At 49.7% G+C, this 11992-nt stretch overlaps 1 protein-coding gene across 3 annotated transcripts in view; it reads left to right on the top strand.

Annotated features, from left to right (window-relative positions):
* The first annotated feature begins 10129 nt into the window (after positions 1-10129).
* Positions 10130-11992, top strand: part of ARHGAP39 (Rho GTPase activating protein 39) — a 423047-nt gene continuing 421184 nt past the window's right edge. For all 3 annotated transcript variants that reach the window (XM_073329927.1, XM_073329928.1, XM_073329926.1), the window contains exon 1: positions 10130-10323. In XM_073329927.1, the coding sequence (XP_073186028.1) occupies positions 10313-10323 (11 nt within the window). In that variant the 5' untranslated portion in view covers positions 10130-10312. The remainder of the gene's footprint in view (positions 10324-11992) is intronic.

Raw genomic sequence — 11992 nt, 5'->3', positions numbered from 1 at the left:
TTAACTCACCTCTAGCTGGCGCACCAGAAGCATCCCAGACATTCAAACGAGAGAAAATCCTGGAAGTGAGTGAGTGATCTTCTCTGGGAAGAAAGCAACGATCCCGATCCCTCCCAGCAAGAGAGACGCTGGGCTGTGGGAGTGACCAGAGCCAGCCTTGCTTTATGTCTGACTGGGATAGAAATCGCTGGACAGCTGCAACCTGTCACCTTCTTCCAGACATTTCTTTCCCACTTTTAAAAGTGGGAAATAAATACAGGGTTAATAACCTCTTTCCTGAACAGCACAGGAGGTGGGACAGTTGACTGGGCACAAGAACATGGGGGGAGGGGTCTGAGAATGCCCTCACTCATGCTCTAACCCCTACCCTACACTTCTTCCTCCCTCTCTAAAGCTGGGTGGCTCTTTGTGCACTCGGCAAAAGCTTGTCACGACCCTTTTCTCACCTGGGTCCTTGCTCATTAAATAGGCGAGACCAAATTGGCCAAAGAATTCAGCACCCAGCATGTAAATCTGGCGACTTATTCTGGTGCTGAACATTCTGGCCCTGATCTCTGCCCCTCAGTAGGGGTTGAGTGCCCAACTCCCTTGGGCTGGGGTTTTCAAAGAGACTAAGTTAATTATTCTTCATTAAGGGCTTTAAGATTCCCCCTGCTGTGAAAGTGTCTCAGCAAAGGCCAAAGAATTATGATCTGTAGCACATACCATTCCATGCTTCACAAAACCAGGCTGCTTTGGGGTGATTTATAGGGGCAAGTCAGGGCCAGTAGCATCCCTGTGAGTTATCCTTAAATTAAAAAACATGAGCTCCAAAGTTTGACTGTCAAATGGCTGAAACTGGAAGAGAGCATCAAGGCGCTGTGAAGATCCCTCTTTTCATGGGAAATCCATGTCCTCTGCTCTGCAGGGGAAGGCAGCCTGGATGGACATGTCCCTGAAATAAAAATAACGGACTCTGTCACTCTCGGCAAGGCACAACTGGCAGGTCTGGTTCAGGGAAGGAGCCAGCCCATGGCTCACTGCTCATGGTGCTTCTCATTTCAGGCAAGCCGGTAATAGATACAGCAGCTAGGGGCAAACCAGCTGGGATACACGACCTCCCAGAACCTTTACCTGAACTCAAACTGAGGAATTCCTGGGGTCTGAACAGGTTCAGAAAATCCCCATGCCCGACAAAACAGAGTCGCTAATGGTGATTTCTCCACCCCCAGGAAATTCAGAGCCCTCACTGGTGCCACAGGCTGACTAGTTCTCTAACATGCAGAACTTTATCTGCCTTTCACATTGTCATAACCCTAGCCTTCCTTAGGTAAAGATGGAGTTATGAAAATCCCTTAGCCCTGGGTATAATATCAGCAGATCAACAACAACTCCCACCCATCAGCAGCAGGGTGGGGTTTAAAACCCCTGCCACTAATAAGCCCTTATATAATGCCATCTTATTCCTAGCTCTCGAATCACCGAACAAGGGGGGGTGGGTAGGCTCGGTGATATACAGAAGCTCAGACTCCATGATCACAATGCTCCCATCTGGCCTTGGAATCTATTTCTGTTTTCCTGCCAGAGAAACAGAGGCACAGAGCAGCGATGGGACTAGCCCACAGTCCCGTGGGAAGCCAGTGGTGGAGCTGGGACTAGATCTCAACTTCCCTGAGTCCCACTCCAACGCTCCATCTGCTGGACCTTGCTGCCTCCCTAAGATCTTCCACTCTGCTTAGCAAGGCTGGTTGAAAAGTTGCAGTGGCTTCCCTTGGAGCCAAATGAACCCCAAAGCTGGGTACGCGGGCACAGCCCCTGCACAGCCTGCTGAAGAGCTCTCCTCTGCAGCACCAAGCAGGGTCCTGAGCGATGCTCTAACACCACGCCCCGCTTCCCATGCTGGGAACCCGATTTCCTGAGCAAAGGGCTGAGGTATGTGCAGAGAGGGAGGAGGATTTTGAGACCCATTTTCTCTGCAGATGTGTGTGTTCTTATTTGGGGTGGGAGGGTTTGTTTCTGTAGCTGTGTCCTTCACTTGCTCTTCCCCCTCACCAAAGGTTCCCAAGATGCTGATTCCCTGCAGGGTATCCACAGCTGATCCGCAGCTTGGATTCTGTTGAGGCCCTGGGGTAGTGGCCTTCTTGGACCCAGTCTGTCGGATTTAAAATCCTGTTGTCCCAGGGAACGAAGGCAAATCCCCATGCTGATTTAACCGCCCAACAGGCGTGCCTAGTGCTTTACAGACCATTCAAAGTGACAGGTGCCTGCTTCCTTCGCAGGTCCTACAATGAAAATGGTATCGGATTCCTTCAAACCCAGCCACTTCTCTCGCATGTCTTTCCCGATGCAAGTGCCATCCAAACCTGCCAGCGATAATTTTGCTTGTGAGTCAAGTTTGCTTGTGAGATTCAGTAATTCACTCTTGCAATGCAATATTTATGTGGAGAAAACAAAACACAACTTGTTTTCTGGGAACAATCATTCTCTTCCCTGGGCACATAACTGACAAAAAATGGAGTGTAAAGGGACGCTGCAGGGATACCTATACATATTGTATTTAAATGATTGAACAGAGAACTTTAAAATCCACCATAATTTTCAGCATTTCAACAGTCTCTTGCTGCTTGTATATAACTCAGTTGCTCAGTTCACATTTCTGTTTACTGTGTGGCCGGCTCTTGCAACTTCACTGTGAGTCTCACACTATTTGATGTTCTACTAAAAGACCCAGCTCTCCAGAGTGGGGTGAACACCCCATCACAGTCTCCACAACCCTTCTTGAAGCCATGCTTGAATCCTGGTGGGCTTCCCCAACCTACCATCACGGGTCGATCACAGGGCATTCTCCCAGCAGGTTTCTTTGGGTTCCCTCTGCCTGAGCCAAGAGCACTCACTGTCTTATAATCCCCAGTAGTCACACGACTCATGCACTTCCCCTCTCCCCTCTCCCCAGCCCCACCTTTCTTTCCCATTCCCAGCTTGGTCCCAGTCGCGCCTTGTTACAGGGTTGTCTAGCTCCAGGTCCCCCCTGCCCTTAAAGGGGACAGAGCACCCTGGTTACAGCTACCAAATGAGAATGGAAGAACTGCAGCACTCACTGTGCACTGGTGTAAATGACGGTGCCAAGTGCAGGCCACAGAGACCTGGAGCAGCTGACGCATGCCGTGCTGGCCATAGCATTCTGCTCTCCGACCCGCGGAGCCTGCATGCCCCTGCAAGGACATTCTTTCTGATCCTGGCAGTGGGTGGTAGTGACACGAGCTGGGTTTGCTTTGTTGCTAATATTGGTACTAGCAATCCACTTTGCACAATGTTTTGATCTGGCAGCTAAAGGGTGAATTAGCTGTCAAATACCTGAGCAAGGGCTAAGATGGAGTCCCAGAGTCTGCCATGCTCCTGGTCAGCTAGCAGGCCTGAGATCAGTGAGAGGTGAACATTCCAGGGCCTTATCTCCAAACCCCTCTCTCCCTCCACAGTGCAGACACCTTGGTCCCTGTCCTGCTCACCTCTGGCTTCAACTGCGGCTCTCACACTGGCTCTCACACTGTTCCCATTGAGTTCAACTGATGTGCGGCTGCTAAAACCATCTCTTCCCCCTGACCCCCCCCCTTCAGTGCCTGCACTAACTTCCTGTCTCCCTGTCCATCTCATTCGGGTGCCTCCTCTAGGCTCCACCTCTCTGCCCTGCTCACATCTCCACTGTGCCCCATCTGGTGCCCTGTGCCCTGCTCTGCCAGTACAACTCACCACATTGCTCCTCTGGTCTCCATCTCCAATGGATGACGGCAGCTTTTCTCCTATCACCCCTCTGCCTGTAACATGCCTCCCACCGTGCACCAGGCAGCAGCATCGCTTTCCTCCTCAAATCCCTCCTAAAACGTCGCCTCTTTCTGCTAGCACCTACCATCCCCGGACCCCGGGAAGCTAAGTGTCAGGCTACCAGTATGGAAATGACTTTAGGCCCAATCCAAAGCCTTCTGATGTCAACAGGAGGACTCGCATTGACTTCTATTGTGTTTGGATCAGGGTCTGTACTGATGTTGTGAACACCGCCCAGTGTGAACTAGCTGTTTCCAGAAGGCTGAGCAGGCTCAGACTGAGATTAGTGCTTGTGCACTGAATAAAAGTGCTGGACTTTCTCTGCATCCTGGGTTTTTCTAGATACCCCAGGTAGCCCCTGGTCCCAAACTAAAACAGATATTATGTTTTCCAGACACAAAGAATAACAACTCAGTATACATTCAGTCTGAATTATTTTTCATTTATAGTAAGGGAAAAAGAGCACTATAGGAAAGAACAGAAGTAAAGTCTCTGGAGGGAGCACAGTGTGTGTGTCTCCTTTGTAACAAGCTGCACCAGCTTTGCATCACAAAATGGCAACTGCCACTGCAGTGAGGCTCCTTAACTAAGTCCTGACGGGTTAAGTAGCTACATATACAACACTCCTCCTCTGTCATTTTTAAACTGAGTCCTAAGAGAGCCTTGTGTTTAGTTAGTGGCTGGCAGTACTTGTCAGGAGGGGTAATAGCTCATCCTCTAGCTCCTCATTTGCATTTAGAGATTCACTTACATCATCTTTAGGCTAATAAAGAGCATGAATGTTTCCCTCCCCAGTAATTATATTGTCACCTGATTTGGTTTCAGTGCCTTTCCCCTTCCTGAACCTGTATTCCAGAACAGCTGGTTAATAGGATTTTTAACTTTCCCTGCTGTGCTGCTGGTCCCGATGTCTCCCGGATAACATTTCCCCCTACTCCTTTCTCCTTTGTAATTTAATTCCCAAACTCTCTGCTCTAGGTTTAAAGCCCCAGCAGACATATGTTATAGGTTCTTTGCTCTGGTCCTGATTCAGAAAAGCATCACAATGCAGGAAATCACATAAGCATTGGCTTCAATGAGAATTTAAGCATGTGCTTAAAGTTAAGCATTTGTTTAGATGCTTTCCTGAATATGTATGGACCTAAGCATGTGCTCAAGAGCTTTGCTGAATTGGGGCCTCTGTGCTGTTTTTCATTGTGTTTTTTTGCTAAATCTGTCCTGTCATTGGTTTGAAAGGCACGTAGACTGAATCACATTGGTTACTAACACAATAATGAGCTTTGCAAGGTATTGTATCTTTTCCTCTGCTGTTTTGCTGGTGAAATTTCTGCTCTTGCCTTAAGAACAAAGATAGATTCACTCAAAGAGAAAACAAATGTTTTTATCCTCTTCTCTGTTCATTAACAAACAGTCTTTATAATGATAATGGGCCTAATTCCCATTTAGGCTAAGGCCCCTTTACACCCATCTGGCAGTGCAAATGAAATTCTCACACACAGACACAGAGCAGTGTGAAGGGGCCTTAGACCTCGGTTACACTTAAAAGTGAGGTTAGTATAGCTACCTTGCTCATGTGTGTGAAAAATCCACACCCCCTGAGCAATGTATCTACGGTGACCTAACTAGGGTTGCCAACTTTGTAATTACACAAAACTGAACACCGTGCCCCACCCCTTGTCTGAGGCCCCGCCCGCATTCACTCCAGTCCCCCTCCCTCTGTTGCTTACTCTCCCCCAGCCTCACTCACTTTCACTGTGCTGGGGTAGGGGGCTGGGGCAGGAGGGGGTAAGAGCTCCAACTGGGGGTGCGGGCTCTGGGGTGGGGCCAGAAATGAAGGGTTCAGGGTGCAGGAGGGGACTCCGGGCTGGGGCAGGATCACAGCTGTGCTATTAGAACAGGAACTTTCTTCCCTAGAATACATGTGTCTGATCTCAAGTGGCATAGATAATAGGGAGGAAGGATGGTTGGTTAATGCACACCCCTGGGACTGAGGTAATCTGGGATCTGGTCTCAGTTTTGCTCTCTGTGCCATCTGTAAAATAGGGCTAATTTTAGTGACCTACCATTGAGAGGCTGAACTCACTATTGTTGAACAGGGCTTTGAGATAATTCACTGGAGGTAACTGTGAGTATGTGTGGAAATCCTGCCATTCTCAGCTTAATAGCTAAAGTCTTCTTTTTACTGCCAAAGAACCAGTGTGGTTTAAAAGCCCTGGGAAGCTGCTTGGTCTGCTCCTGAGTCCAGTTAGAGGTGATGTGGTTTCTCCAAAGGCAAAGTGAACCCCAAATAAAATGTGTTTATAGGATGGGTCTAAAGAGGCCACGGGGTAAAGAAGAGCTCGGCCTGGGAGTAGCCTACAGAGGAAACACGCAGCCCAAAGTGATCCTTGTCTCACAAATTTTACAAAGCTTGACCTCTGCTGTCTCCATCAGGCCACCTCTCTCTGCTCATGGGTACATCTTTGCATGAGACCTGAAACAAATACAAGGTGTCACCGGGGTGACCATCAAAAAGTCCGTAGCATTTTATGTAAAAGCAGAGTGTTTGTCTCGGTTCTTTGGCTAAAATTTCTCCTCTCCTGATGCTGTGGCACGTAATGTTGTGCTAGTACCCAAAGGCCCTGAATGAAGCAGGAACACAGTTGTATTATGTAGTTTACAAACATACTCACTGATCCTACAAACATTTAAGCATGTGCGTAACTTTACTCACGTGAGTAGTCTAATTGATGAAACTGGGACTACTCACATAAATAATCTTTTGCATATTCTTAAGTGTTTGCAAGATAGGGGGCAGGGACTCCAATTCTGCAAATAGTTACACTCAGGGCTAACTTTGATCATACAGATATTCCCAATGTATTCAGTGGGACTAATCACATGCATCTAGTCACGGGTATATGTATCTGCAGAAGGGCCATAGAAAACTGGTTTCTGCCCCAAGGAGATTGCAATTTAATATTAATAGTAAATGTACTAATTTGGCACTCAATGTCTGGTAGGAGCTGTGTCAGTTGGCTGAAGCCCTCTGCCCAGAGATGGCTGTGTTTCAGTGGTTCTGCATATGTGTAATTTGTGATGTGTTTTTGGACCTTTTGGGATGAATGCTCTTGAAACATAAAATATTCATGATCAATATTAATAATAAAGACTGTCATTCTCAAAAATAAAAACAATAAATGAGAAATACACTAGATAAAATCGACTGGAAATAGTAGATAAAAAGTTGACTGGATTAGACAAAACTAGATTGATTAAAGATAATAAGTGAAATTGATTAGATAAATAGCTATGTTGTAGATAAAATCTAGAACTCATTAAATAAGAAATTTAACAGATTACAGGGTGATCTAGCAGCTAGCATGTTGGACTGGGCGTCAGGAGACATAGGTTCTGTTCATGGCTCTGCTACTGTGATTTTGTGCAAGTAACTTTGTGTCTTTATACCATCTGTTATCTGTCTTGTGTAGACTGTAGAACTGTCAAATCAGAGACTGCTTTACGTAAGAATGGCCATACTGGGTCTGACCAAAAGTCCATCTAGCCCAGGATCCCGTCTTCAGAGAGTGGCCAATGCCAGGTGCTTCAGAGGTAATGAACAGAACAGGTATTCATCAAGTGATCGTTCCCCCATCACCCATTCCCAGCTTCTAGGGTTGCCAATTCTGGCTGGATGTATTCCTGGAGGTTTTGTCACATGACATAATATTTAATTGAGTATTAATCTTTAATTCCTGGAGACTCCAGGACAATCCTGGAGAGCTGGCAACCCTACCAGCTTCTGGAAAACAGAGTCCAGGGACACCACCTCTGACCATCCTGGCTAATAGCCATTGATGGACCTTTCCTCCATGAATTTATCTAGTTCTTTTTTGAACCCTGTTATAGTCTTTGTCTTCACAACAGCTTCTGGCAAGGAGTTCCACAGGTTGACTGTGCTTTGCGTGAAAAAATACTTCCTTTTGTTTGTTTTAACCTGCTGCCTGTTAATTTAATTTGATGGCCCCTAGTTCTTGTGTTATGAGAAGGAGTAAATAACACTTCCTTATTCACCTCCACATCAGTCATGATTTTATAGACCTCTATCATATCCCCCTTAGTCATCTCTTTTCCAAGCTGAAAAGTCCCAGTCTTATTCATCTCTCCTCAGATGGAAGCTATTCCATCCCCTAGTAATTTTGTTGCCCTTTTCTGTACCTTTTCCAATTCCAATATATCTTTTTGAGATGGGGCGACCACATCTGCATGCAGTATTCAAGATGTGGGTGTAGCATGGATTTATATAGAGGCAGCATGATATTTTCTGTCTTATTGTCTATCCCGTTCCTAATGATTCCCAACATTCTGTTTGTTTTTTTGACTGCCGCTGCATATTGAGTGGATGTTTTCAGAGAACTATTTACAATGACTCCAAGATCTCTTTCTTGAGGGGTAACAGCTAATTTAGACCCCATCATTTTATATGTATAGTTGGGATTATGCTTTCCAATGTGCATCACTTTGCATTTATCAACATTGAATTTCATCTGCCATTTTGTGACTCAGTGGTCACCCATTTTTGAGAGATCCCTTTGCAGCTCTTCACAGTCTGCCTGGGACTTAACTATCTTGAGTAATTTTGTATCATCTACAAATTTGACCACCTCTCTATTTAGCCCTTTTCTCAGGTCATTTATGAATATATTGAATAGGACTGGGTCCAGTACAGACCCCTGGGGGAAACCATTACTTACCTTTCGCCATTCTGAAAACTGACCATTTATTCCTACCCTTTGTTTCCTATCTTTTAACCAGCTACTGATCCATGAGAGGGACCTTCCCTCTTATCCCATGACAGCTTCCTCTGCTTAATAGCCTTTGGTGAGGGACCTTGTCAAAGGCTTTCTGAAAATCTAAGTACACTATATCCACTGGATCACCCTTGTCCACCTGTTTGCTGACCCCCTCAGAGAATTCTAGTAGATTGGTGAGGTATGATTTCCCTTTACACAAACCATGTTTACTCTTCCCCAACAAATCATGTTAATCTATGTATCTGACAATTCTGTTCTTTATTATGGTTTCATGGCTGGTACTGAAGTTAGGCTTACCAGCCTGAAATTGCCGGGATCTCATCTGGAACCTTTTGTAAAAATTGGCCTCACATAAGCTATCCTCCTGTCATCTGGTACATAAGCTGGTTATATACCACAGTCAGTAATTCAGCAATTTCACATTTGAGTTCCTTCAGAACTCTTGGGTGAATACCCTCTGGTCCTGGTGACTTAATACTGTTTAGTTTATCAATTTGTTCCAAAAACTCTCCTAATGATACTTCAGTTTGGGACAGTTCCTCAGATTTTCCACCAGAAAGAATGGCTTAGGTTTAGGGATCTCCCTCACATCCTCAGCCATGAAGACCAATGCAAAGTTTTGTATACAGTGCCTAGCACAATGGGGCCCTGATCTTGAGTGAAGCTTCTAAATGCTACTGTAATTCAAATAATATTTGTATTGTTAAAATAAGGATAACAAATTGCATTATAGAAATCCTAAAACCCCTACTCTGTATGCACCAGGTACCCTAACATAATTTAAAAATACGTCTTAAGTGCAGCAGCACAATTAAAAATAATCCACCACCAGTTAGTATGAAGTGTGCAAAATGTCGCTAAAAATAGGTAGATTATAAACAACTAGATTGTGTAAAGTCAAATTAAATGGGGTTGATTAAAGACTAGAGTTATTTGGACTGTAAACTCTCCAATGCAGGGATTGTCTTTTTGTTTATAGAGAGTTTAAGACTAGAAGGAACCAAGAGATCATTTGGTCCGACTGCCTGCATATCACAGGCCCTTCAATGTCACCCGTTTCGTTTGTACAGCACCTAGCACAATAGGCCCCACTTCCTGAATGTGGGGCTCCCAGGTGATTAAAATACAGGGGCTGGAATGTGAGTAGGGGGCCTAGGTGCTGTAACTAAGGGTGGTGGGGGTGCCACAGCACCCCTTAGCTTGCAGCGGTTTCCATCCTATCCCGGGTTTACAGGTTGGTTGAAGGGCTCTCAGCACCCCCACTGTACACATTGTTCCAGCACCATTGGTAGGGGGACTAGCAGAGGGCAGAAATGGGCAGATTCTAGGAAATTCTAGGACAGAAATAGATTGGAACAGGCAGAGTTAGGGGAGCAGCAGGCGATTACAGGTGAGTGCTATGGACTGGGCCCAGCTGTTGCCCACAGGTGGGCTGTAGCTGCTGCAGCCCCTGCCTCCCCGGGCAGGAACTACACCTCCCATGAGCACCTGGGCGGGGGGGCGGGGCTTGGGCTGCAGGCCCCGCCCCCCGCGGCGCCTGGTTGGCTGCGGCCGGGTGAGGTCAGGTTGTCGATGGTGACGGGGGGACGCGGCGGGGCTGCAGCCGGAGCCGGAGCCTCAGTCGGTGTCGGGAGCCGGAGCCGCTGGGGCCATGGGCTGGCGGGCGGGGGCCGCCGCTCTGCGCACCCAGCCTGCCGCGCGCTAGCGAGCTGCCGGGGAAGATGGCGGAGAGGTAGGTGCGGCCCCCCCCCCCCCCGGCACCTGTTTCCCCCCCCCCCCGCACTGCCCCCTCACAGCCCCCCCCCGCTGGGCTGGGGTCCGTGTGGCCCCCTCACAGCCCCCCCCCCCCGGCGTCCTCCCCCCCCGCTGGGCTGGGGTCCGTGTGGCCCCCTCACAGCCCCCCCCCGGCGTCCTCCCCCCCCCGCTGGGCTGGGGTCCGTGTGGCCCCCTCACAGCCCCCCCCCCCCCCGGCGTCCTCCCCCCCCCCGCTGGGCTGGGGTCCGTGTGGCCCCCTCACAGCCCCCCCCCCCCGGCGTCCTCCCCCCCCCGCTGGGCTGGGGTCCGTGTGGCCCCCTCACAGCCCCCCCCCCCCCGGCGTCCTCCCCCCCCCGCTGGGCTGGGGTCCGTGTGGCCCCCTCACAGCCCCCCCCCCCCCGGCGTCCTCCCCCCCCCGCTGGGCTGGGGTCCGTGTGGCCCCCTCACAGCCCCCCCCCCCCCCGGCGTCCTCCCCCCCCCGCTGGGCTGGGGTCCGTGTGGCCCCCTCACAGCCCCCCCCCGGCGTCCTCCCCCCCCCGCTGGGCTGGGGTCCGTGTGGCCCCCTCACAGCCCCCCCCCGGCGTCCTCCCCCCCCCGCTGGGCTGGGGTCCGTGTGGCCCCCTCACAGCCCCCCCCCCGGCGTCCTCCCCCCCCCGCTGGGCTGGGGTCCGTGTGGCCCCCTCACAGCCCCCCCCCGGCGTCCTCCCCCCCCGCTGGGCTGGGGTCCGTGTGGCCCCCTCACAGCCCCACCCCCTGGTGTCCCCTTCTCCTCTGAGACCCCCCTCACAGCCCCACCCTCACCATGTCCCCCAGCGGGGGGTGGTGGTCTGTGTCCTCTCCCCTCACAGCTCCACCCCTACTGTGTCCCCTTCCCCCTGAAACCCACCTTATAGCGCTAACCTCCCCCCTCCCCTCTCCGCTGAGGCCCTTCCTCACAGCTCCACTGCATCCCACTCCCCCTGCTGGGTTGGGGTTCTTTGGGGGGGGGTCTGTGCTAGTGGTGTTGGGTTTTAATGCCCCCCCCACTGTGGGGTGTTGGTGTCAGACATGCTGTGGGGGAGGGTTGCTGGGGGTATCTGAACAGGGGTTTATGAGGATGTAGGGTAGTATGAGAGATTGGGACTGGGGTGAAGGGGCAAGTGCAAAAGAGGGTGGGCTGGGGTTGGGGGGTATATATATGTGGCAAGTGAGAGGGGGTAAGGCATGGTTGTTGGCAGGGTGCACACTGATATGGGGTATGGATGCATATGGGTGTGTGCAGGGTATAGAGACTATAGGCTTGTGGGTGTGGGGATAGGGATGTCCATGAGGTGCTGATTATTATGGGGTGGTGAGATGGGGTGTGTGTGGATGTAGGGAAAAGGGGAGTGTGTGGTTCAGACTCTTCATATCATAGGATCTGTTCAATGGTATTGTGATAAAGGGTGTGTGGATTATAGGGCTGCAGTGGGATGTGCTGGGGGTGTGTATTGGTATGGGGTAGGGTGTGTGCATAAGGGGATGAGTTTGTGTTTGTGCTGGAATGGGTTTTATTTGTTTTACATGTGCAGCACTTGCAATCCTCTGTCTTTCTCTGTCCTGTGTGCTGCTCCACGGCTGTGCTGCTTTCTGAGCCCTGCGTTCTTGAGCTGCAAAAACTGCAGGAT

The sequence above is a fragment of the Lepidochelys kempii genome, chromosome 2, assembly GCF_965140265.1.
Source record: "Lepidochelys kempii isolate rLepKem1 chromosome 2, rLepKem1.hap2, whole genome shotgun sequence".
NCBI lineage: Eukaryota > Metazoa > Chordata > Testudines > Cheloniidae > Lepidochelys > Lepidochelys kempii.
The sequence above is the reverse complement of the archived record's forward strand: the minus strand, read 5'-3'. Positions and strand labels throughout refer to the sequence as shown.